The sequence below is a fragment of the Dryobates pubescens genome, chromosome 21 (genome assembly GCF_014839835.1).
Source record: "Dryobates pubescens isolate bDryPub1 chromosome 21, bDryPub1.pri, whole genome shotgun sequence".
Classification (NCBI taxonomy): domain Eukaryota; kingdom Metazoa; phylum Chordata; class Aves; order Piciformes; family Picidae; genus Dryobates; species Dryobates pubescens.
The window spans coordinates 21,013,481-21,038,208 of NC_071632.1; the positions used below are offsets into that span (position 1 = coordinate 21,013,481).

At 59.9% G+C, this 24,728-nt stretch overlaps 2 protein-coding genes across 2 annotated transcripts; both read left to right on the top strand.

The window, feature by feature from the left end:
* Window positions 1–2,269: 2,269 nt before the first annotated feature.
* On the top strand, window positions 2,270–7,399 carry LOC104299213 (E3 ubiquitin-protein ligase TRIM7-like). The gene is given in 8 exon segments (XM_054171294.1): window positions 2,270–2,386; window positions 2,389–2,699; window positions 3,623–3,709; window positions 4,759–4,989; window positions 5,266–5,288; window positions 5,579–5,694; window positions 5,963–5,995; window positions 6,918–7,399. Coding segments are annotated over 8 exon segments (1,392 nt in total). The 5' UTR covers window positions 2,270–2,277.
* Window positions 7,400–9,248: 1,849 nt separating this feature from the next.
* Window positions 9,249–22,535, top strand: CDC25A (cell division cycle 25A). The gene is made up of 16 exons (XM_054171295.1): window positions 9,249–9,400; window positions 11,669–11,754; window positions 12,351–12,405; window positions 13,519–13,554; window positions 13,684–13,720; window positions 14,051–14,149; window positions 14,770–14,880; window positions 15,856–15,975; window positions 16,828–16,902; window positions 17,641–17,793; window positions 18,093–18,185; window positions 18,975–19,037; window positions 19,131–19,229; window positions 19,886–20,016; window positions 20,865–20,976; window positions 22,330–22,535. Exons 1-16 carry the CDS (start codon window positions 9,249–9,251, stop codon window positions 22,468–22,470), a joined length of 1,563 nt encoding a protein of 520 aa, XP_054027270.1. The 3' UTR covers window positions 22,471–22,535.
* The last annotated feature ends 2,193 nt before the right edge of the window (window positions 22,536–24,728 follow it).

Sequence of the window (24,728 nt, forward strand, 5' to 3'; positions counted from 1 at the left end):
GGGTGTGTGGTGACCACCAGAGACCTCCTGCCGCCGCCAGAGCTGCACCACAGGCGCTGCCAAGCTGTCACGGGACGTAGGTCCTGGGTGCTGCAGGGTCATGATGGACCTGTGGGCAAGACCTTGAGGTCTGCTCTTCTGCTCCGTGCTGCTGCGAGCAGGACACCCTCACCTTTGCCAGTGGCATCAACTCCTGCCCTTGCTGGTGGCATTGACTGTGGCAGAGCAACAGGACTCCTGCCCCAGATGCATGAGCAGGTCCTGGGATGGCTCCAAGGAAAGCCATGACCAGATGGGGGCTGCCCATGGGAGACCTGGCTGCCAGGGTTCCCTGCCTGTTCCCAGGCTGTGGTGACAGGACACAGGTCACATCTCACTGCTGGTTTGAGCTCCTGTCTATAGTGGCTTGGTACTTGGTGGCTTGTCCTCCTCACAGCTTCTGTATTTGGGCTGGGTGAGATGCACCCAAAGGGCTGGGCCGTGGCTGAGGCAGTGCCAGCAGCTCCCCGCTGTGCACTGGGCTGCTGGCTGCTGGTGCTGTGGGGAGGGTGGGGTCAGGGCTGGTGTTGGACAGTGGCATCAATAAACAGAGTGATGATGGGAAAAGCTGTTGGGACCTATTAATGCCCTTGCAGAAGCCAAGTCCTTGCCCCAGGACTTACCAAGTGTATGAACCCCTCCTGTGCACCGGAGAGATGCTGCCAAGGGCCACCAGCCCCACGCCGCCGCCGTGAGGAGCCTGCTGCTGAGGTGGTGCCTGCAAGTCCCTGGGAGCAGTTTGGGCTTTCAGGGAATGGTGTGGAGTCTGAGGCAGGTTAAATGTGGTGTGATGAGGCTGGTTTGGGGCAGGGAGGTGCTGGTGTGGGACAAGAGGGCCTGGCAGCAGCCTCCAGCAGCCTTCTCACATCCCTCATCAGGGCTTGATGCAATTAGGGAGGGACAAATTAAGAGCAGAGCTGAGTGGTGCTCAGCAGCTTGTGTTCATCACGCTGGCAGCACCACAGGCCCAGCACTGTCCATTCTTCTCCTCCCCCAGATGGGTGGGTTCTGGTATTTTTTTGGCAAAGCAGCCACTGAGGTGCCCCTGGTGCCCCCTCCGTGGTGCTGAGACCTACCTGGGGTACCTTGAGGGCAGCCAGCCCCCTCCTCACCTCGGCGTGGCCAGGCTGGCAGCCCCCACCGGCAGCACTCACTCTTTGCTGGGCACTGCCAGGGTTTCACCATGGCCAGGTGACCTTCAGCAGCTCCAACGTCAACAGTCTGCAGCTGCAGCTCCCACGCGCGGTGGGGGCATGGCACAGGCACCGCAGCCCGCAGCAGGTGCCGAGCTGGGGGTGGCAGTGCCTCAGGAGTAACACAGAGGTGGTTGCGCTGCAGGGGGACAGCCTGGGGTGGCATCTGCCACCAGCAGCCTTGTCGTGCCCTGAGTCATCTGCAGGTTATTGGCAGCCACAGCCTGTGGGGTATCAGCTGAACAAGGCTTGGATCAGCAATGTGGGCAGCAGGAGCAGGGCAGGGCTTGTGCCCCTGGGCTGGGCACTGGTGAGGTCACACCTTGAATCCTGGGGTCAGTTTTGGGTCTTTCACTCCAAAGACATTGAGGTGTTGGAACATGTCAAGAGGAGGACAATGAGGCTGGGGAAGGGTCTGCAGAGCAGGGCTGGGGAGGAGCAGCTGAGGGAGCTGGGGGTGCTGAGCCTGGAGGAGGCTGAGGGGAGACCACCTGGCTGCCTGCAGCTCCCTGAGAGGAGGCTGGAGCCAGGTGGGGGTTGGTCTCCCAAGGAACAAGTGATAGGACAAGAGGAAATAGCCTCAAGTTGCCCCAGGGAAGGTTTAGGTTGGCCATGAGGAACAATTTCTGCCCCTTGAGGGCTGTCCAGGCCTGACCCAGGCTGCCCAGGGCAGTGGTGCAGTCCCCAGCCCTGGAGGGGTTTCAAAGCCGAGGGCCACGGTTCAGCGGTGACCTGGTTGGAGGCTCTGTGATCTGAAAGGTCTCTTCCAACCCAAACCATTCTGTGGCTGGCTGATAGCAGGGGCTTGTTTGGGCTGAGTGCTGCTCAGCCTCGGCCGAAGCGCTGCTCAGCTGTGGGAGTGAACAGCAGCGCCCCACGGCAGGACCTGCTCTCAGACACCGCACGTCCCACGCGTTTATCTCCGCAGCCCTCCCCAGCGCTCCCCGGCCCAGGCTGTGGGGAGCCGGCGGCGGAGGAGCGGCACCGACAGCGGCGCGGGGGGGCTGTCCCGCCCCGTCCGGTCCCGCCCCGGGCGGCCGCGGCCATGGCGGCGCTGGCGGAGCGGCTGCGGGCCGAGGCGAGCTGCTCGGTGTGCCTGGAGCTGTTCTCGGAGCCGGTGCTCACCGAGTGCGGCCACAGCTTCTGCCGCCGCTGCTGGAGGCGCCCGGCGCCGCCGCCTGCCCGCAGTGCCGGGCGCCGCCGGGCCCGGGCTCGCCGCGGCCCAACCGGGCGCTGGGCGCCGTGGCCGAGCTGGAAGCCGAGGCGGGGCGGCCCCGCTGCCGGCGGCACGGCGAGGCCCTGGGGCTGTTCTGCGAGAGCTGCCGCCGCCCGCTCTGCCCTCGCTGCTGGGACGAACCTGCGCACCGCCAGCACCCGGCGCGGCCCGCGGGGCAGGCGGCGCAGCGCCGGCGGCTGGGTCGCCCCCGCCGAGGGGCAGCAGCCCGCGGGGCCGGGGCCAGGGCCCCTGTTTGTCAGGGGCGGGGGTGCCCTCGGGGCAGGAGCTGAGGTCCCTCGGGGCATGGGCTTGGGTCTGCTTCAGGCGCGGAGTAGGGAACCCTCAGGGCAGGGGCTGGGGGCTGGTCAGGGGCTGGGGTCCCCACCTGGCAGGGGCTGGGGTCCCCACCTGGCAGGGGCTGCGGTCTCCTCTGGTCATGGGTTGGGGTCCCCACCTGGCAGGGGCTGGGGTCTCCTCTGGTCATGGGTTGGGGTCCCCACCTAGCAGGGGCTGCGGTCTCCTCTGGTCATGGGTTGGGGTCCCCACCTGGCAGGGGCTGGGGTCTCCTCTGGTCATGGGTTGGGGTCCCCACCTGGCAGGGGCTGGGGTCTCCTCTGGTCATGGGCCTCCTCAGGGCATGGGCTGGGGTCCCATATCCCCCCCCCACCCTACTGGGGCTGCTGTTTGTCTCATGGCTCCCTCATTGTTCACCACCTCCCCTCAGCCCACCCAGCATCTCTCCCCCCTTGCGGCCCCACACAGTCCCTGATGCCTCTCCAGCCAGGGACAGGGGACATCAACTGCACCCCTCAGTGTGGGCTGGGGTCCTCTCTGCTCTGCCTCTGGCCATGGCTGGGAGGAGCAGGAGGGAACTTGTGGAGTGTGGCTGAGGCTCAGCAGCCCTCTCCCCACAGATGTCACCACCCACACCACAAGTTATTTTTCCCAAGCCCAGACCACAGGCTTGAGGGTTTCCACATGAAGCTGCTCAGGAGCCAAACCAGCTGTGCCTGGGGATCTCCCTCACCTCTCTGGGAGAGGTGGAGCTGGCTCTGAGCTCTTCCAGCTGAGCTCAACCCCCCCTGCCATTACCCCACGGGGGCTGTTAGCTGACATCATCAAACTCCTGCCGGTGTAACCCTGCCAGTGACAGACTTCCCCCCCCTCTCCCCAGGAGATGCTCCAGAGTGACCTGGTGCTCATGCAGAAAGAGAAAGAAGATCTTAAGCCTGGAGGAGAAGAGCAAAGCGATGTCCTGCTGGTGTGTGGTTCCCCATGCCCCCACCTGCCCACCCACTTCTCTTCATGGGTGCATCTCTCCCCACAGCTATTTGCTCCTCTTCCATAACCACACTCTTCTCTCTCCCCCTCTCTTTGTCTCTGATCCCCAGTCTAACCTGCTCTCCTTCAGACTCCTCTAGCACCTTGGCTTCATCAGCATCCAGGCTTTGTCACCACTCTCCCTTCTCTGCTCTTCACAGAATCCCTCAAGCTCAGCATGGAAGGGTTGGAAGGGACCTCTGGAGGTCATCCAGTGCAGGGCACCCACAGCACAGTGCCCAGGAGCACAGTGCCCAGGGGGGGTTGGAAGCTCTCCACACCAGGAGACTCCACAACCTCTCTGGGCAGCCTGGGACAGGCCTCCAGCAGCCTCACAACAAACAACTTTCTCCTCCTGTTCAGGTGGAACCTCCTGGGGTCCACTTTGTGCCCTCTGCCCCTTGTGCTGTCCCTGGGCACCACTGAGCAGAGCCTGGCCCCAGCCTCTTGCCCCCCAGGCTGCCTTCAGCTCTTGCTGAGCATTGCTCAGCTGCCCTCTGGGGCTGCTCTTCTGCAGGCTCTCAGCCCCAGGGCTCTCAGCCTTTGCTGCTCCCAGAGCTGCTCCAGGCCCCTCAGCAGCTCCCCAGCCTGCCCTGCACTCTCCCCAGCAGTTCCCTGCCTCTCTGGAACTGGGGAGCCCAGAACAGGGCCCAGTCCCCCAGCTGTGGCCTTACTAGGGCAGAGCAGAAGGTGAGGAGAAGCTCCCTCAACCTGCTGCCCACACTCTTCATGCCCCCCAGGAGACCTTGGCCATGAGGGCACAGTGCTGGCTCGTGGTGAACTTGTCCCTAGTACTGCCAGGTCCTCCATGGAGCTGCTTCCCTGCAGGCCATTCTTCGTCTGTGTTGCTGCAGGGGGTGATTGCTCCCTAGAGGCAGGACTTTGCCAGCTTCTCCCCAAACCCTCTCCCCTCTGATCCTTGCCCCTCTCTCTGCATTGCTGGCTCCCTGAGCCCTAGAGCTCAACAGCCTCTGTGTGGGTTCCTTGCAGAGCCAGGTGGCCTTGGAGCAGCAGAGGCTGAGGGACACCTTTGAGGAGCTGCAGCAGTTCCTGCAGGAGCAGAAGGAGGTTCTGCTGGCCCAGCTGGCCCAGGCACACCAGGAGCTTGCCAAGCAGCGCAGCCACTACGTCTCCAGAGCTGCGGAGAGGAGGTCCCTGCTGGACAGGGCGATTGCAGAGATCGAGAAGAAACGTGACCAGCCGGCAGCTGAGTTCCTCATGGTGAGGCTGTGTCCCCCACCTGGCCCTGTGAGCCAGGTGCTGGGGACACCCACCTGGCACCCCAGCCTGGGGCCGAAGGGCAGTGTGGTGCCAGGGGCCGGGCTGGGACCCTGCAGCACCAGGTGTGGCTGAGTTGAGGATTTGAGTGACTAAGTCCCCAGGGGGATGGTGCCACCCCCCACTCCCCATCACCCTGCAGCCAGGAGGAGACTCCAACTGGGGACCGAGGTCCTTCTGGGCAGTGCCAGCCCTGAGCTGGAGCTTTCTCTCTTCCAGGATGTTGACAGAACCCTGAGCAGGTATGGAATGGGTTTGGCGTCGCTCTGCCCCCATGGCTCCTTCAGGCAGAGCTCTGGAGGCACTGCAGGAGCCAAGAGAGGGCTGGCTCGGCCCTCCTGAGCGTCTGGGGCTTCCTGTGACCTTGTCTGGGATCAGAAGTCAGCGCACCCCCTGCTCAGGATGGGGTTCCTGTGCCAGTGCAGGGGGATAGGTCCCCTGAGCTCAGTTGCTGTAGGAGGTCCTCCCCTGTTTCCCTCCTGGATGGTTCTTGCTGGGGTCTGAGCTCCTCCCCGCGCTGCTCTCCCCTCAGCTGCGAGGCAGCGAAGGTCCCAGTCCCGGAGCCAGTTTCACCAGAGCTGCAGAGGCAGGTGGGGAACCTCTGTGAGCTGAGCCAGCTGCTCACAGCCACCCTGGCCGACCTCAGAGGTAAGGCAAAGACACCGTGGGCGATGTGCCAGGCACCGCCGGCTCCCTGCGGTGCTGCCCCGGCCGCAGCAGGAGGTCCTCACTGCCTGGGTGCAGCTGTGCAGGGCTGGGGGCAGAGCAGCCTGCTCCAGCCAGGGCCTGTCCCCCAGGTGGGCTTTGCTGGACCCCGGGGCTGTGCAGGTGGGGAGGGAGCTCCGTGGCTGGTTGGTGTCCTGCAGAGATGCCACGAGAGCAGGAGAGGCTCAGTGTCTTCTTTTCCTTCCTCTAGGGAAAGTGCTGAGTGTGATGGACAGAGAAAGAGGTAAGTGGCTGGAGGTGATTGGCACAAATGAAAAGCATGGAATTGTGGAATGGTTTTGGTTGGAAAGACTTCTAAGCTCATGGAGTCCAACCCTTAACCCTGCACTGCCAGGGCACCACCAGAGCATGGCCCTCAGCACCACAGCTCCAGGGCTTGGAAACCCCTCCAGGGATGGGGACTGCACCACTGCCCTGGCAGCCTGGGACAGGCCTGGACAACCCTCAAGGGGAAGAAACTGTTCCTCATGGCCAACCTGAACCTCCCCTGGGGCAACCTGAGGCCATTTCCTGTCACTTGTTCCTTGGGAGAAGAGACCAACCCCACCTGGCTCCAGCCTCCTTGCAGGGAGTTGCAGAGAGCCAGGTCTCCTCTCAGCCTCCTTTTCTGCAGGCTGAACAATCCCAGGTCTCACAAGACTTGTGAGACTAGTTAAGCAGAGGGGCCAGCTGCATTTTGAGGTGGCTTTTAGGTGCAGAGTGGGGGCCTCGTGGCCCTGGCACCACTGCCCTCTCAGGGATGAGGAACCTGAGGTGCCTGTTTCCCTGGTGCTGCAGTGCCCTCCATGACCTAGAGTCCCATTAGCAGAGGACCTCGGGTGGTGGCAGGGTGCAGTGGCGCCTCTCCAGCCTTGTGGGATGGCCACGGGATGGCAGTAGAACACCCCAGGTGAAGGAGCAGCTCTGGCTCTGCCTGTGCCTGGGTGGAGCAGGGTTAGGAGCTGCTGGGTGTTGGTCACTGTCCCAGGCTGCCCAGAGAGGTTGTGGAGTCTCCTTGTATGGAGAGATTCCAACCCACCCTGGGCATTGTGCCCCTGGGCACTGTGCTGTGGGTGCCCTGCTGGAGCAGGGGGGTTGAAGTGGATGATCTCTGGAGGTCCCTTCTAACCCCCACCATGCTGGGTGCTGTTTCTCTCATGTGTTAGTGAGGGTGACGCTGGATCCAGAGACGATGAGCCCAGACCTGGTCCCCTCTGAGGACTGCAGGAGCGTGAGGCTGGGAGAAGGGCAGCAGAACCTCCCCAGCACCCCCAAGAGATTCTTGGGCAGCCCCAGCGTCCTGGGCTCCCAGGGGTTCACATCTGGGAGGCATTACTGGGAGGTGGGGGTAGGAAACGGGCCCAGCTGGGCCGTGGGGGTGGCCCTGGGCTCGGTGGGGAGGGAGGAGTCGCTCGGCGCGGCCATGGGGAAGATCTGGGCCCTGCGGCCGGGCTGGGACCGGCGGTACGCGGCGCTGCGGCGGCCGCCCCGCAGGATCCGCGCGCAGCCGGACTGCGACGCCGGCCGAGCGACCTTCCGCCACGCGGAGAGCACGGAGCAGCTCCTCCGGTGCCAGGCGTCCTTCACCGAGGTCTTCCCCTACTTCTGGCTCTGGTCCCAGGAGACCGTCACCCAGCAGTGCGGCTGACAGGGCAGACCCTCCCCGCCTCGCCCTGGGCCTGCTGAGCAGAGGGGAGGTGCGGGACCGCTGCAGCCTCGCGCCGCGGCCTCGCCGCCTGGACCCCTCTCTGCTTCGCTGCATCTCCTGCCAGGTCCTCTGGAGCATTAAAGATGTGTTGTCCTGCACAGAGGTGTCTGCCCAGGCCGGATGTCGCCGTGCCAGTGCCCCAGCTGGCCTTTCAGGCACTGAGGATGCACAGACAAGCGGGAGAGGGGCAGGCAAGAGGCTCTGGTTGCCCACGCTGCTCTTCGGCAGCTTTCATGGTGTGCTGTGCTGGGGCAGTGTGGGGATGCAGCCACCCCAGAGAGGGACTCGGGGTGGAGCCATGAGGTTGCTTATGGTGGTGGGGACTGCTCATGCAAGACTGTAAGAGCAGCCTTCTCCCTCCCACAGCACAACCACTGCCACCTTCATCCTGCTCCATGGCTGTGGGAAGAGGTAGGGAAGATGCACTCTGGGGAGCTGGGTGTGCATCCATTTTCAAGGCAAATAGCAGTGTTGGATAAGTATCACAGCTCCTGAAGGCAGAGGACACAGGCATGGCCTGCAGGGGTTATTTGGCCCAACTGTGCCTGCTTTCTGCTGCTCCCAGGCTGAGGTGAGCATGCTGTGCCTTCACTGCTCTCCTCTCCCACTCCATCACTCCAGGAACCCTGTCTCAGGGCTGTAGGCATAGAATCAAATCATGGAGTGCTTTGGTTTGTAAGGGACCTTTAACAGTCATCCAGTCCAACCCCCTGCAGCCAGCAGGGGCATCTGCAGACCGAGGTTGCTGAGGACCCCAACCAACCTGGCCTGGAATGGTGCCAGGCATGGGGCAGCTCCCAGCTCTCTGGGCAGCCTGGCACAGGCTCTCACCACCCTCATGCTACAAAAGATCTCTCCCTTCTCCCCAGTCTGACCCTCCCTCTCTCAGCTCAAACCACCACCCCTTCTCCTGTCCCAGCAGGATCCCTGCTCCAAACTCTGTCCCCAGCTCTCTGCTCAGCCCTTGAAGCACTGAAGGCCTCCAGAAGCTCTCCCTGCAGCCTTCTCCTCTCCATGCTGCCCAAGCCCAACTCTCTCAGCCTGGCTCCCAGCAGAGGGCTTCCAGCCCTGCCAGCACTGCTGTGGCCTCCTCAGGCCCAGCAGGTCTCTGTTTTCCCCTGGGCCTCTTGCTCTCAACACCTCACGTGAGCAGCTGCTGCTTCCCTTGGGGTTATTCGTCTCACAAAGATCTCATTCGAGGAAAAACGGCCAGGAGAGGTTCCTCGGCTCCCCGAGGCGCAGTTTACTTGCTGCGTTCATGCGTTTTTCCCCTCATCTGGGCTCAGGCTTAGGCCTTTGCTCGGGCGCAGGGCCGGCAGAGGCGGCGCAGTCTGAGCGGGAACTACACTTCCCAGCATGCAGCGCGGCGCCGGCAGCGGAGCGCGGCCCCCTCCCCGCGCTGCATCCTGGGAAAGATAGTTTCCCATTGGCGCTCGGTCCCGCCCCTCGAAGCCACCCCATTGGCTGGCTTCCCCATAGGGCAGGAGCGACGTCAAGCAACAGCCGGAGGCGGGGATTGGGGCAGGCGCCGCCACCCCCATTGGTGGGCGCGAGCGCAGTGGGCGGGGAGAACCACATAAAATTACCCGCCCCCGGGCAGCGGCGCGTTTCGATTGGCGGGGGGGAAGTTTGGCGCCAGCTTTGGAGCGGCAGACGGGGAGCGGCGGGGGCCAGAGCGGCGGGGGCCAGAGCGGCGGGGGCCAGAGCGGCGGGGGCCAGAGCGGCGGGGGCCAGAGCGGCGGGGGCCAGAGCGGCGGGGGCCGCGCTGACAGCGAGACCTTCGCCTGCCATGGATCCTACACGGGGAGGTTCTTATCGCCGCCGCCTTCTCCTCCTTTCTCCGACCTCTCCAGCTGCATCAGGTGTGGTCAAGTCTCTCTTTCCAGCCGACCTCTCGCCGGTCTCCGATCTTCGCCTCACCATGGAGCAGCTGGGAAGAAGGTCAGTCAAAGCCTGCCCCCTCCCCGCTTCCCTCGCTTCTCCTGGCGCCTACCCCCTCCTCCAATTCCCCTCCAAGGGCCCAGTCCTCTCTTTCTTCCCTTCTGGCCGCCAAGCGAGGCCTAGGGCAGCCGCTTCCCTTCTCGCCTCCCGCTATCCGAGGCCTCCAGGGCATCTCTCTTACTCCGGACCCCGGATGAGGCCCGGGGGAGCTCTTCTGCTTTTTCTTCTTTCCTTCGTTTCTTTTCTTTTCTTTCTTTCCCCTCCCCGGGGTAAAAGGCAAAACCCCAAAGCCTTGAGGAGTTTTTCTTCTCTTTCCGTTGCACCCTGCTCCCCTCAGTACTGGCACCTTGAGATTCTCTCCTTCTCCAACAAGGCCTCGAAGAGGTCTTGTCCTACACCCCCCGGGAAAGGTCTCTAGGAGGTCTTCCTCACAACCCCCCCAAAGTCTCCAGGAGGTGGTTTTGTGCCCACCCCTCAACTGCAGAACCTCGAGGAAGTTGCTTTCCCTGCCCCCTCCTCTTTCAGGGGCAAGGCCGCAGGGACCTCCTTTGCCCTCCTTCTCCCCCTCTAAACACTGAGGCCCCGTAGAGCTTTTCTTCTCCCTTCCAAAAGCAGGTGAAGCCTCGTGGATCTCTTCTCCTTGCCCTCCCCCCATCCTCCCCTAATGGAGGCCTGGAGGATCTCTCACTCTCCATCTCCCCTCAGAAGCAAGGCCTAGAGGATCCCATTCTGCCTTCTTTCCTTCTAAGTACCTCCCTGGGAGCTAAGGCTCCGGGGACCCCTCCTAACCCTCCCCACGGCAAGCCAGGCCTCGAGGAGCTGTTTCTCCCTGCCCCCTCCCCGAAATGAGGCCTCCAGGAGTCTTCCCCTGTGCCCCCTCCCCCGCCGTTGCAAGCCTGGGACCTCCACCCCTCTCTTGGCGCCCCCGGCCTCTGCTCCCACCCATTCCTGACGCCTCCACCCTGCGGCGCTCTGCTCTCCCCACCCCCCTTCTGCTGCCCCTCACCCCACCAAATCTCCTCTGCTGCCCCTTTCTTCTGGGGACCCTGAGCCTGGGCCACCCCTTCCCCAGCCCCGTGGCAGCCCCTGCTCTTCTGGCCCACGTGTGGCCACGGCTGCTGTCTCCTGGGCCATCTTCTCTCTGCTGGGTCCCACCATGTGCCACCATCTCCTGCTCTGGACTCTGCCTGCAGGCCTGGCTGCTTTTCCCACTCCCCCAAATTCCTGCTGGTCCTTTTGTGTCCCCTCTCCATGCCCTGTTAGCTGCATCAACTCTGCTCTCTTCTCACTCCCTGCTGCAAAGGGAGATCTGTGTCCCAAGTACTCCAACCCCTCTGCCACCCTCCCCTGGCTCCTGCACCCCATTCTCTCCAGTTTCACACAGGGGAACTGCTGCAGCCTCCGGGCTCTGGCTCTGCTGCTCCTCCCTCCCCACAGCTCCAGCCAGGCAGTTGCTCAATCCCATTTTGCTATTCCTCCAGACTCCAACTCATTATCCCCACAGTAACCTCTGCAGTTTGTCTCAGTTTTGCTCCTGTTTTGCCCTGCCCTTAGTGCTCCACCTGGTATTTCTCCTTCCCTTGCTGTTTCTGGCTCATGCTCCTTGCTGCAATCACCTGCTTGCTTTATGATCCTTCCCCTTTCAGATTCCTGGGATTCCTCTCTGCTCATTATTTAAGGCTGTAGCTTGCACCCTGGGGTGGGCTTTTGATTCACCCATGTGCTGGAGGAGCCACAGTAAGGGAGCTCTTCCCTACCTGAAGGTGATACAGAGTAAGGTTACATGTGGTGTGTGTCTGTACTGGAGCTGCTGTGGGCCCTCCCCACACAGGACATGGAGGTGTGATGGGGCTCAGCAGCTGGGCAGCAGCTGGGTCCCTGCCTGGGCTCGTACAGGCCTTGGACCAGGAGCTGCTGTCACTCAGGCTCTGGGTCACCAAATCCCAGCATGGGGGTGGCTTGGAGGGACCTCTGGAGCTCACCCAGCCCAAGCCCTGCTCCAGCAGGGCACCCCCAGCAGCTTGCCCAGGAGCACAATGCCCAGGGGGGGTTGGAGTCTCTGCACAACCTCTCTGGGCAGCCTGGGGCAGGGCTCCAGCAGCCTCACACCGAAGGCTCTCCTCGTGGAACCTCTGGGTGCCTGTTGCTTGTGGAGGCAGAAGCTCAGGACATAAACCTTTGGTGACCAGAAGGCAGCCAGGACAATTCCTGTCTGAAATGCCTCTCCCTGCCTGTGCTTTGAGGCCCAACACTTCCCTTCCCTTCCAGTGAGAGTGCAGATGCTGAGCAGGGGCTGGCGGGCAGGAGCCCCAGCGGCTTGCAGCGGACGGAGTCCTCGGAGTCCACAGACTCAGGTAGGCCTCTCCCAGCCCCCCCAGTGTCAGCAAGGCATGGAAGGCCTCCTGCATTTCCCTGGCTTCCAGGGACAGAGAACTGATCCCTGAATCCCATCGTGGTGGGGTTGGAAGGGACCTCTGGGGATCACCCAGCCCAAGCCCTGCTCCAGCAGGGCAGCCACAGCAGCTTGCCTGGGGGCACAGTGCCCAGGGGGGGTGGAAGCTCTGCACACCAGGAGACTCTGCAACCTCTCTGGGCAGCCTGGCTGCAGCACCCTCACACCAAACAAATTTCTCCTTGGCTTCAGGTGGAACCTCCTGGGCTCCAGTTTGTGCCTTTTGTCCTCTCACTGAGCACCACTGGCTTGAGTCTGGCCCCAGCCTCTTGCCCTTTAGATGCCACAGAGTCTCAGACTGGTTTAGCTTGGAAGGGACCTTAAAGATCATTTAGTTCCAACCCCTCCTACCATGTGCAGGGACACCTTCCACTAGTCCAGGTTGCTCAAGGCCTCATCCAACCTAGCTTGAAACACTTCTAGGCTTGGAGCCTCCACAGCTTCCCATACTTGCTGCTTCCTGGCTCTGCTCAGTAGATGAACTCTCTCTCTCTGCAGGTTGTGCTTTGGATTCCCCTGGACCTGCAGCCTCAAATGACATCATGGAGGAAACGTAGGTATCCAGATGTGCAGCCTGACTTCTGTGCTTCAGCTTCCACCACCCCCCAGCTGGGACTGGTGAGAGGCTGGAGGTGGCTTCTGCCTTGCTGGCACACATGCAGGAGGCTCTTCCTGAGCCTCCAGAAGCTGTAGTGCTCTGCAGGAGAGGTGCTGGGCTTGGGGCCTGTCTGTGTCCCAGAGTGCTTAACTAGCCTTGGGTCTGAGTTACTGTGGTGTTGGACCAACTGCTTGAGTGTGACATGGGCACCTTGCCAGGAGTCTGGGCTGCACCAAATTCCCTGTAAGCTGCAGTCTTCTCTCAGCTGAATTGGTGCTTTGTGCCTCAGCTGACAGCAAGCAGTTGCTGTGAGCTTGGAATCTGCCATTCTTAGCCTGGAATTGTCCCACCTGCCTGCAGAGCCTGGGCCAGCGTTTCAGAACCCTTCCAGTGGCCAACCTAAACCTCCCCTGGGGCAGCCTGAGGCTGTTTCCTCTTGTCCTGTGCCCTCTTCTTTGGGAGAAGAGCCCAACCTCACCTGGCTTCTGGCTCGCTGCAGGGAGCTGCAGGCAGCCAGAAGGTCTCCCCTCAGCCTCCTCTTCTCCAGGCTCAGCACCCCCAGCTCCCTCAGCTGCTCCTTCCCAGCCCTGTTCTGCAGACCCTTCCCCAGCTTGGTTGCCCTTCTCAGGGCCTGCTCCAGCTCCTCAATGTCCTTGGAGTGAGAGGCTCAAAACTGACCTCAGGACTCGAGGATGTGGCCTCACCAGTGCCCAGGGCTGTGGGGCCAGGGGAGCTGCAGGGAGCTGCTGCCCTCGGTCTCTGACTGCACCCAGCTGAGCCTCAGCTGTTGGTCCTTGCTTCACTGAGCTTCCCTTCCTTCAGCTGAGCTGCTCACCCAGGCACTGCTGGGAAGGATGTGTTGGAAGGGCTCTGGCTGGCATTGGAAGGGCTCTGGCTGGCGTTGGAAGGGCTAGGATGGGACAGGTGACTACAAATAGCTTCTGAGGAAGACAAAGTCATCAAGAAACTGTTGGCTTCTGCTCAGCAGAGCTCCCTGACTGAAGCAGGAGGTTGGTTTGGGGCTGCTGTCCTTGGGTGCTGACTGTGAGGCATCTCTCTTGCTTTTAGGTTTGAGAGAGCAATTCTCGAGTCCAGCAGGCTAAAGTAAGTACAATTCTGTTTGAACTGCTTTGGTGGTGAGCTGGGGCTTATGGAGGGGTGGGGAAAAACAAGTGGGTTCCACTCCCCTTGCTGCTGTGTTTGATACAAGCTCTTGGTTGTTTCTTCTTGCAGCCTCCGGATCCCCTTCAGAAGAATCCATTCCCTGCCGGTAAGGGAGGCTGCTGCTGGGCTGCTGCTGGCTGCTGCTGCAATGCTGGGGGACTCTTGTGTGGTTTAAGTGGGTTTTGGGTAACTCTGTTGCATAGCTGTATGAGTTTGCTGGCCTCAAGAAGAGCTGCTGTGTGGTACTTGATGAAAACTGCAGCTCCTAAGCTCAAAGCCTCGTAGCTGTTGGTGTGAAACCTCAGTGAGCTGGCTGTGTCCCCAGCAGAGCTGAGGTGCTTTGGTACCTGCAGCTCAGGACAGTGACACTGTTCACCTCTTTTGCAAAGAGGAGGCTGCACAAAACTGACCTGGCCCTTCTGTGTGCACCTTGTAGCAAAGCCTCCTGGGATCCAGCCCTGCTCTGAAGAGGAACCATTCTGACTCCCTGGAGAGTGACTTTAAACTGCTGGAGCAAGATGAAAATAAGGAGAATGTAAGTGCTGCTTCTCTGGTGGTGGAAGGGAACCTTCCTTTTGTCCTGTTGCTTGTGCCTTGGGAGCAGAAACTGTCCACTCCTTTAATTCCCACCAAAGGAATGAATTAGGACACCTGTCCAGCAGCAGATGGGGTAGAAAAGGGCTTCTCTCACTCTGCCTGGCTCTGGTTCAGCCACAGAGCTTTGCCTGGCTTCTCTTAGGGGAGCTCAAGGGATTGGCCTTGCACTTGTGGGTGATTCACAGAATGGTTTGGCTTGGAAGGGACCTTAAAGATCATCCACCTCCCACCAGCCCAGGTGGTTAAAGGTCTCAACCAACCTGGCCTTGAACACCACCAGGGAGGGGGCATCCACAACCTCCCTGGGCAGCCTGATCTTCCAACCTGAATGATTCTGTGTAGGTGATACCAAGAGGATAAAATCTTGATTAGCTTAAATAAATCCCTGGTGCACCATCCTGAGTCTGAAAACCTTCCCCTCCAGACTGGTGGCAGCAGGGAACTTCAAGATGCCAAATAGTTAGCCAAGAGCTGGAGTGCTGCACCAATCCCAGCAACTCCCAGAGTGTCTCATCTTGGGCAAGTGATCACTTTGCTCCTGTTCTTGTTTCAATCCAGGAATCATTTGAGTTTAAGAAGCCAACCAAACCAGCCTCTCGTTGTCCTGTGCATGTAAGGGAGGGCAAAGATGTTCCTGGCCCAAGGCAGAATTCATCTCAGGCTCAGCTGGTAAGTGCCACAGAGCTCTTCACAAGTTCTCACCTATTCTTCTGCACCCCAACCATCTGGGAGAAGGAAGCCACATCCTGATCCCCAGACAATGCTGCTAATCACCCCTCTGCATCTGCCAGCTGCAGCAGCTTCATAACTCGTTATCAAAGCTTCACAGAAGAGCAAGTGCTCAGGCTTGGCTGCTGGGGTGGTCAGAGGGTGGGAACTTGGAGTGTCCTGCAGCAGGATGAGTCACTGCAGAGGTCAGGGAAGTGTGGTCAGAGGTGTGAAATGCAGCAATTCACTCTGGCTTTGCTCTCACAGCAGATGTTCCAGGTGCCTCTGCCTCTAAGCAATGAAGCCAGCTGTGTGCCTCCCTGCTGTCCAGGGAGGAGGACAGTGTCTCCTTGTTCATATTCTGTTGCTTAGATGACTGGTCCTGGCACAGAAAGGGAGCTGGGGGCTAAGCTTTATGGGGATTAATTTCCTCCTTATTTAGAGGAGACCTTAGGAAGAAATTCTTCCCTGTGAGGGTGGAGAGGCACTGGAACAGCTTACCCAGGGAAGCTGTAGAAGCTCCAAGCCTGAAAGTGTTCCAATCCAGCTTGGCTGTGCCTTGACCAAGCTGATCTAGCAGGAGGTGTCCCTGCCATGGCAGGAGCTGGAATCTTTAAGGTCCCTTCCAACTCAAACCAGTCTCTGACCCTGCTTGGCACTCTTGGTCTTGTGCTTAGCTTCAGAGCTGGTGTGAATTCTTGTTGCTGTTGACACCATCCCTCTCACTCCTTTGCACCTGCCCTGCAGAGCTTCTGCCAGAGCAGAGGCCTGGTGCTGAGTGAGGTGAATGAAGCTCTCTGCTGGTGGAGAGGTCAAACAGAGGCACTGGCACTCAGTGTGGGGTCTCTGTTTGGAACTGTGCAGTGAGAGGGCTGCCTTCACTTCTGGGCTTACACCAACCTGCCCAGGAGTGTTGCTAAAACTCTCTCCTCTCAGCTGCCTGTGGGTGAACAGGAGAACTGCAGGTCAGCTTTTCTGCAGCACTCTTCTCTGCCTTCCTCTGAGAGTGAAGATGATGATGGCTTTGCAGAGCTGCTTGATGACCAAGACTTGAAGGTAGGAGGGAAGCAGGATGCACATCTTACACTTACAGTGAGAGTGGGGAGACGCTGCAGCAGGTTGCCCAGGCAGGCTGTGGGTGTCTCCTCCCTGGAGCTGTTCAGGGCCAGGCTGGATGAGGCCTTGAGCAGCCTGGGCTGGTGGAGGTGTCCCTGCCCATGGCAGAGGGGTTGGAACTGGATGAGCTTTAAGGTCCCTTCCAACCCAAACCATTCTGTGACATTTCCAGCTCAGCTCTGTCTGCCAGCAGTGTCTGTGGTACATGTGGGTTCTAGCAGAGCTCAGCATGGGAGCTCTAAACCAGCAGGGAGTCCTAGCTCTTCAGGTTTCAGTGTCTGTGCTGGTTCCTGGGGCAGGCAGTGGGGATTTACTGGGGATGAGCAGCAGCTGTGGTCAGAGCTCTTGCTGTTGGCAGATGAGGATTGCAGCAGGAGGATGTGGACATCAAAGTGCTGATGGTATTTGTCTGTAGCAACTTGCTGAAAGAGCTGGAGCTGACAGCTTGCTTTCCAGCCACTTCAATAGAGGACTGCTGCTAGCTGGGTTGGAAGTGCTTAGGGGTTTGGAGGAAGCTCCTTGTTAGCCCAGCAGCCAGCTGCTGGGGCCTGCCCCCCTCCCCTCCTGCAGCCCAGCAGCCAGCTGCTGGGGCCTGCCCCCCTCCCCTCCTGCAGCCCAGCAGCCTGCCCCCACCCTGCAGCCCATCTCTGTTCAGTTCCATTATTTCACTGATTGATTGAGTTAAATTCCCAGAGCTGCCCTGCCAGCCAGCAGCAGGCTTTGCTGCCCTCACAGTCTGACCTGTGGTGAGCTGGAGAATGAACTTGCTGCCTCCCTGCCTTCCCTCCCCAGCACGACGAGGAGCTGCCCTCCGACGTCTCGAGCCTGTGGACGGCGCCGCTGGTGATGAGGAGAGCAGAGAGCAGGGTGAGTGAGCTGGGAGGGCACAGGGGGCACAGCACACACACCTTGCTGCTCTGCCTGCAGTTCCTACTGCTGGGGCAAGTCCCCCCTGCTGACATCAACCCAGCATCTGGCATGAGCCCCTTCCACTGGCCCCTCCAGTGTCCTGTTATCTCCAAAGCCTGTTCCTGGAAGGCCTTGGCAGTGGGGAACAATGCCCATTGTGTGTGTGTGCAGGTAGTGACTTGATAAATGTGGGGAGATATTGGCTTCCCTTATCAGATACTTGTTGATATGCCTCCAAGACATCCTGCACAGCCTGACCTGAAGTGCCTGTAGCTCCACCTTCTGATAATAGATCATGAAGAGAGTTTAGATTCCTGCAAAACTCCTTAATCTGCTGCTACATTGTCAGCTAATGAGGATAAATCCCCAAACCCCATCAGGGTAGGGCTTGGAAGGGACCTCTGGTCCAACCTGGCCCTTGCTGAAGCAGGGGCACCCACAGCAGCTTGCCCAGGGGCACAGTGCCCAGGGGGGGTTGGAAGCTCTCCACACCAGGAGACTCCACAACCTCTCTGGGCAGCCTGGGACAGGCCTCCAGCAGCCTCACAACAAACAACTTCCTTCTCCTGTTCAGGTGGAACCCCCTGGGTTCCAGTGTGTGCCCTCTGCCCCTGGGCAGATCCTGCAGAAGGTTCCCTCTGTGGCAGGCTGGGAGCCTGAGCCTGGCTTGGTTCCTCTGACAGCTCTTCCTTGCAGGCCAAGCGCTGCAGGCTCTTCGGCTCTGCCGCCCTGCCTGGTGCTGCAGGAAGAAGCACCCAGAAGAGGATGGAGAGGTCCCAGGAAGAGAACTCTCCAGGGAAGAGCAAGAAGAGAAGGAGCCTGCCTGGAGCATCTTCTGAGGACTCCACGGTTGGTGGCCTGGCATCCAGCTTTGTAGCCAGGAAGTGGTCAGGAGGGATCTAACCTGGGTGTGTGCTGTGAAGGGTCACAGGAGAGCTTTGAGGGGGATTTCCAGCACCACTCTGCTGTCCCTGCATAGTGCAGGAGACTTGGGGAGCTGGTGGTGGTGTGGTGCTGAGCCTGAGTTCTGCCTTCATCCCAAGGCAGAGCTGGAGTTCAGGGCTTCAGAGTAACCCCTGAGGTTTTGCTGTGGGGAAAGGCCCTTTGCTGTCTGCTCTCATGTTGACCTTGAAGCTGTCTTCTTCCAGAGCTTGAAAATGGTGAAGACAAAGTCCTCCACAGCAGAGATTGAAAGCATTTTGGACAGTGACCAGAGAGACCTCATTGGGGACTTCTCCAAGGTAATTTGATGGCCAAGGGTTAATGTGGATGTTTCACTGGCCTCAAACCAGCTGAAGTAAAGCATTTCCCTTCTTCAGCAGTCCAAACCACAGGCTGGTGTGTGTTGGAAAGGACCTTCATGGAGCTCCAACCTACTGCCATGGGCAGGGACACCTCCTGCTAGCCCAGGCTGCTCAAAGCCTCATCCAACCAGGCCTTGAACACTTCCAGAGTTGGAGCTTCCACAGCTTCTCTGGGCAGTTCCAGTGCCTCACCACCCTCATGGGGGAGAATTTCTTCCTCATGTCTCATCTAAATCCAGCTTCTTCCAGTTTGAAGCCATCACCCCTCACCCTGTCTCTCTGCCTTTGTACAAAGTCCCTCCCCAGCTCTCCTGGAGCCCCTTCAAATACTGGAAGGCTGCTCTAAGGTCTCCCTGGAGCCTTCTCTTCTCCAGGCTGAACCACCCCACCCCTCTCAGCCTGGCCTCACAGCAGAGGGCTTCTAGCCCTGCCATCACCTTCATGGGCTGCTGAGCCTCCCCAGACACTGGTAGCAGATGCCTGGGGAAGGCTGTTGCTGAGCTGGGTGCTTTGTGCTGGGTGCTTTGTGCTGGGCACAAACCCAACTCAAACTCTTCAAAATCCCTTCAGCACAGCAGCCAGAACCAAGATTCTGTCCCTGGATGTTTAGAACTTGGTTTTAACCCTTGAGCTTGGCTGAAGAGCTTCTTGTCCACAAAGCCTGTTCCAGGATGGAGCCCAGGCTGTGTCCCCCATGGCTCACCCTTTGCTGTCTCTCTGCTGCAGGGTTATTTGTTCCACACCGTCGATGGGAAACACCAGGATTTAAAGTACATTGACTCAGAAATGGTATGTCCTGGGGGGCAGCAGGGAGGCTGCTCTGCTGGCTGAGGGGAAGGCACACAGGCATCTCAACCCAGCTGAGCTGTGGGTTTGTTTCAGATTGTGTCTGTGCTGACTGGGAAGTTTGCCAGCTCCATCAAGACGTGCGTGATCATCGACTGCCGGTACCCCTACGAGTACGAGGGAGGGCACATCAAGGTAGGGGTGTGGAGGTGTCTGAGGGTGCAAACAGGTCACCCAGCCCTGTGTGGGGCTGCTCTTGCCTCCAGTATCTGAGGCTGTGTGGGTGGTAGAGCCAAGGTGCCCCGCTGGGGTCTGATCCTGTGCAGCCTGAGCCTCAGGCCGCTGGGCTCACACTCGCTCTGCTGAGTGACTTCTCCCTCAAAAGGAAGGAGCCTTCCACTGGCCTTCAGCAGAGGAGGTGGCCTGTGTGGCAAGCAGGGAGATGGTTCCAGGATGCTTGGTGTCAGTATCCTGGCATCCAGGGAAGCCAGAATCAGGAGATCAAATGATTTAAATGGGATCATAGAATCTCTGATTCGTTTAAGCTGGAAAAGACCTTTTGAGATCCAGACCAACCATGACCCCAGCACTGCCAGGGCACCACTAAACCATGGCCCTCAGCACCACATCTCCACAGCTCTGAAACCCCTCCAGGGATGAGGAGGACTCCACCACTGCCCTGGGCAGCCTGGGGCAGGCTTGGGTTTGAAGCTGTTCCCAGTGGCTGGAGAGAGCTGCCAGAGCTCCTCCAGGACACAGAAGATGAGCAAACAGCTTGCAAGGACCTGGGATGGGTTTATTGGTTCTCCTTCACTTGCTGCATCTGCTCAGTGGTGCCTCTGCCTTCACAGGGTGCTGTGAACCTGCACATGGAGGAAGATGTGGAAGACTACTTGCTGAAGAAGCCAATCCAGCCCTCGGGCAACAAGCGAGTGATCCTGGTGTTCCACTGCGAGTTCTCCTCCGAGCGCGGCCCTCGCATGTGAGTTGTGCCTCACCCCTCTGGGGAGCACAGCTGCTGTGCCAGGGCTCCTGCTGAGCAGCTGCTGCTTGGCAGCCTGGCAGAGGTGTGGCACAGCCATGATGTGAATGGTGGTGGTGAGCTGGGCTGGCATCCTGGGGTTGGAGAAGGGTTTGGGTCGAGTCCAGCTGTAAGCCACCACTGCCAGGTCACTGCTAACCCATGGCCCTCCCTCAGCACCACATCTCCATGGCTTTGAAACCCCTCCAGGGATGGCTCCCCTCCAGCTGCTGGCACCCCCTGCCCTCACCAGGCACTTTCCAGCCACTCTGCCTCCAGCTTGGGGTGGTTGTGACCCCAGAGCAGGACCCTTGGCCTTGTTGAACCTCACCCCATTGGTGTCACTCATTGCTCCAGCCTGGCCTCCAGCAGACCACCACTGAGACCCAAACTGGACACCTGCAAACTGACTGAGGAAACCTCAATGCCCTCATGCAGGTCATGGATAAAGAGATTGAAGAGAGCTGGCCCCAGTGCTGAGCCCTGGGGAACACCACTGGTGACCACTCACTAACTGGAGTCCTCTCCATTCCCTACCACTCTGTGCTCAGCCAGCAGCTGGTTAAGCCAGCAAGATGTTCACCATGTGGGAGAGAGCAGCAAGAGCTTTACTGAAGTCCAGGCAGACACAGCCCCAGCCCCTCCCTCACCCACTTGTGCTTGGAGATGGGAAAGCACCAGCAGCCAGCCACAGCCTGTGGGCCTGCTCCTGGCTTCTGTAGCCTGAGGCGTGGGAAGGCTGGGTGGGAGCTGCTGGCCTGTGGTGCCTGTGCAGCGCAGGGCCTGAGGTGGCTTTGTCCCTGCTGCAGGTGCCGGTTCGTGAGGGAGAGGGACCGGCTGGGCAATGAGTACCCCAGGCTGCACTACCCCGAGCTCTACGTCCTGAAGGGTGGCTACAGAGACTTCTTCCTGCGCTGCCGTGTGAGTAACCTGCTCTTCACCCCTCCACACCGCCAGGAGAGGCCACCACAGCCAACCACTGCTGCATTTCCTGCTCCTTCCCCCTCCTCTCTGCAGCTGAGCTGCTTTTGCTGGTGGCTTTCCCTGCTCTCTTTGGTGCTGCTCTCTGCCCTGGGAGCAGTTCATAGGGCCACAGAATGGTTTAGGCTGGAAGAGATCTTAAAGCTCATCCAGCCCCAATCCCCTTGCCAGGGGCAGGGACACCTCCCAGCCCAGGCTGCTTAAGGCCCCATCCAACGTGGCACTGCACACCTCCAGGCAGAGGGCATCCACATTCCCCTGGCAGCCTGTTGCAGTGTCTCCCCACCCTCATGTAAAGAACTTCCTCCTAATCCCCAGTCTGAAGCTGCCATCCACTGCTGCACCTTCCAGTCTCTGATGCCCAAAAAAGAAACCAAATGCTCAGCAGCTCTTCCTGGTGCTCAGAGGTTGGAGTTTCACTGAGCTGCTGCTGCTTCAGCATGGCAGTGGCTGAACTCTTCTCCTCCAGCTGCTTCTCCCTGCTGCTCTGATGTCTGCAGAGGCCTCACTGGCACTTTGGTCCCATTCAGCCTCCCCCACTTCAGAGTGTCTCTGGGGCTCTGTCTCTTGGTGCCTGTTCTCAGAGGGATGTGAGACATCTGGGCCTCTCTGGAGCTGGCTGGGTGTGATTTCCTGGAGGGCTATTTGGTCTCCCAGCACTTGGGGTGCTGCTGTTGGCAGCAATGATTGCTGCCTGTGGGTTTGGCTCTCCCTGGCACCCGGCAGCAGTGGGTGCCCAGGTTTTGTTCTGGGGCCCTCTCCCGAGGTAGGAGGACCGAGGGCCTGAAGATGGCAGCATGGAACAGCCAACAGCAGCCTTCGATGCACTGCTGAGGGGAGCAGGAGCTAGCCAGCTCCCAGCCACCAAGCATTCCTCCAATCTGTGCTAGCTCCAAGTGAATGCTGACAGACTTGGGTTGTGTCTTGGTGCCTGCCAGGAGATCTGGGGTGAGAGCTGGGGGCTGGGTCCTTCAAGTCGCTGAGTTGGCTTCTGCAGTGGCTGTAACCTGAGCAGCACTTGGCTTTGCTATGAAGGCTTTACCCTGGGTGAGGGGGGCTGCTTCTGCTTATTCTGGTGGGCTCAGAGGAAGCCATGAAGCTGCTCAGAGGGCTGGAGCACCTCCTGTGAAGGCAGGCCCAGGGAGCTGGGGCCTCTTCTGGAGGCGTTCCAGGCACCTGTGGCCACGGCAGCTGGGGGCAGGGTTTGATGGCCACGGTGGTGCTGGGTTGATGCTTGGGCTGAGTTTTGAGGTGTCTTCCACCCCCAGCAATGCTCTGCTGCTCTCTCCCCAGAGCTTCTGCGAGCCCCAGAGCTATCGGCCCATGCACCACGAGGACTTCAAGGAGGACTTGAAGCGGTTCCGCACCAAGAGCCGCACCTGGGCCGGCGAGAAGAGCAAAAGGGAACTCTACAGTCGCCTGAAGAAGCTCTGAGAGCGGAGCCCCACCAGCACAGACTGCCCACCGTGCAGGGGGGGAGGCTGTGGTGGGAGGGGGACGTGGCCTGGTGGTTCTTGGGTGCCCTCTCTGCTCCTCTGGGTCTCGCAGGGAGCGGCCTGGCTGCTGCCTGGCAGCTGACTCTTGCTGACGCTGTTGTCAGGCTGCTGCCTGGGATCAGCTTCTCACGGACTGGGCTCCACCCCACAGCCTGCTGGGGTCGGGGAGGAGGCTGTCACCTGCCTGGGGGGCTCCATGGGTGCACAGTGGTGTGAGCAGTCTGCATTTTAGTGCCTGTTCTCTCCCTTTTTATTTTCTACCCCCCTTTATTTTATTTAAATACAGTCAAATGAAGCCAATGCTGCTGTGCATCCCCTGGCCTGTGCTTCAGCCTGCTCCCTGCTGCAGGGCAGCTGCTTGGCCTGGGGGTGCTGAATTCTTTTACTCAGCTGCAGGTCCTGTGGGGTTGTTTTTTGTAGCCTAATGGTTGTGGTGAAGTAAAAATGGGACAGGGATCGGTCCAGAGAGGTTCCCACCCTGCTGAGCTGCTCTCCAGGGGGGGAGGCCTCTGGAGGAAATGTTCTACCCAGAGATCAAAGCTGCCTGCTGCTTTCCTGGTCATTCGAGTTCAGGCTTTGGTGTTTCTGAGCTGGGAGCACTGGGCACTGAGGGCCCTTCAGCGTGGGGCTGGTCTGGCTGAGCCCAGAGGCAGCAGGTGCCACAGCTCTGTCCCCAGCAGCACTTTGCTGCCAGCGTGCTTCTGACGCTGCTCCTCCTCTCGCTGGGGCTTCGGCCACTAATCCAGCAGCACCTCCTGCCAGGACAGGCAGGGATCGAGGGGAGGCTGGGCCGGGGCCGGGGCCGGGGCGAGCTCCGCTGCTCCGCTGCCGTCTGCGTACCGGCGCTAGCCGATGCTAACTGGCGCCCCCTGGCGGCCGCTCGGCGGTTTTGCTCTCTTCAGCCCCCTCCCGTTTCTGGGGAGCCCAGGCATGCTCCTCAGGTCTCCCCTCACCCTCCTTCAGGCTAGACCATTCCAGTTCCCTCAGATGCTCCTCACCAGAACTGTTCTCTAGTCTCATTGCCCTTCTCTGTTCACACTCCACCACCTCAATGTTCTTGGAGTCAGGCCCAAAACTGGCCACAGTCTGTGGGATGCAGCCTCACCGCTGCCCTGTCCTGGGGCATGATCCCTGCCCTGCTCCTGCTGGCCACCACTGCTGTCAAACATCACTTGGGTCCTTTTCTGCTGGGCAGCTTTCCAGCCACTCTGCCCCCAGCCTGGAGCCTTCATGGGGTGGTTGTGACCCAAGGGCAGGACCTTGGTCTTGTTAAACCTCAAGCAGCTGAGCTTGGCTCACGGATCCAGCCTGGCCAGATCCTTCTGCAGAGCCTTCCTGTCCTCAAGCAGTTCAACTCTCCCACCCAGCCTGGGGTCTGCACACTCACTGAGGGAGCCTCAGTGCCCTCATCCAGATCATTGATAAAGACATTAAAGAGACCTGGGGAACACCACTGGTGGCTGGCTGCCTGCTGCACTCATCTCCATTCCCCTCCACTCTTCATGCTCGGCCACCCAGCCCCTTCCTAACCCCTCCAGCTGCCCACACAGCCAGGGGGATGCAGTGGCAGACAGTATGAAAGGCTTTATTGAAGCCCAGTTACCAACACCTGCAGCCTTTCCCCTGTGACCCTCATGCAGAAGGAGCTCAGGTTTCTCAAGCAGGACCTGCCCTTCCTGGAGCCAGGCTGGCTGGGGCTGAGCCCCTGGCTGTAGTACCCTGGGTCCTGCCTCTGGCCCTTGTAGCTGGGTGCCACCTTTGCCAGGCAGAAGGGCAATGAAGCTGGTGAAGGGTCTGGAGGTGAGGTCTTGTCAGGAGCTCTGAGTCCAGCTGCCCAGCAGCACTGGGGGAACAGGCAAGAGCCCTGCAGCCCTCCGCTTCCGGCTGGGACAGCTGGGGAGCCTGAGGAGTTCTGGCAGCCTGGCCCATGCTGGGGTCCCAGCACCCCTCCAGCTCTTGTGACAGGTTTTGAGTAGAGATTGAAACGATTTTCCTTACCGTAGGAGTTCCGTTTCCTGTGCCTCCTAGCCTCGAAGCTTAGGGTTGCCTGGTTACTCTGACTCAGAGGCACTGGGAGGTGTCTCTTGGTGAAGGAGCAGATACAGTTTGGCAATTAGAGACGCTTGATTTGTCATCTGAACGCAGAAACCCTCCGGAAGAGCAACCAGCCGTCGCAGCAGCAGTGGTGCAGCAGCG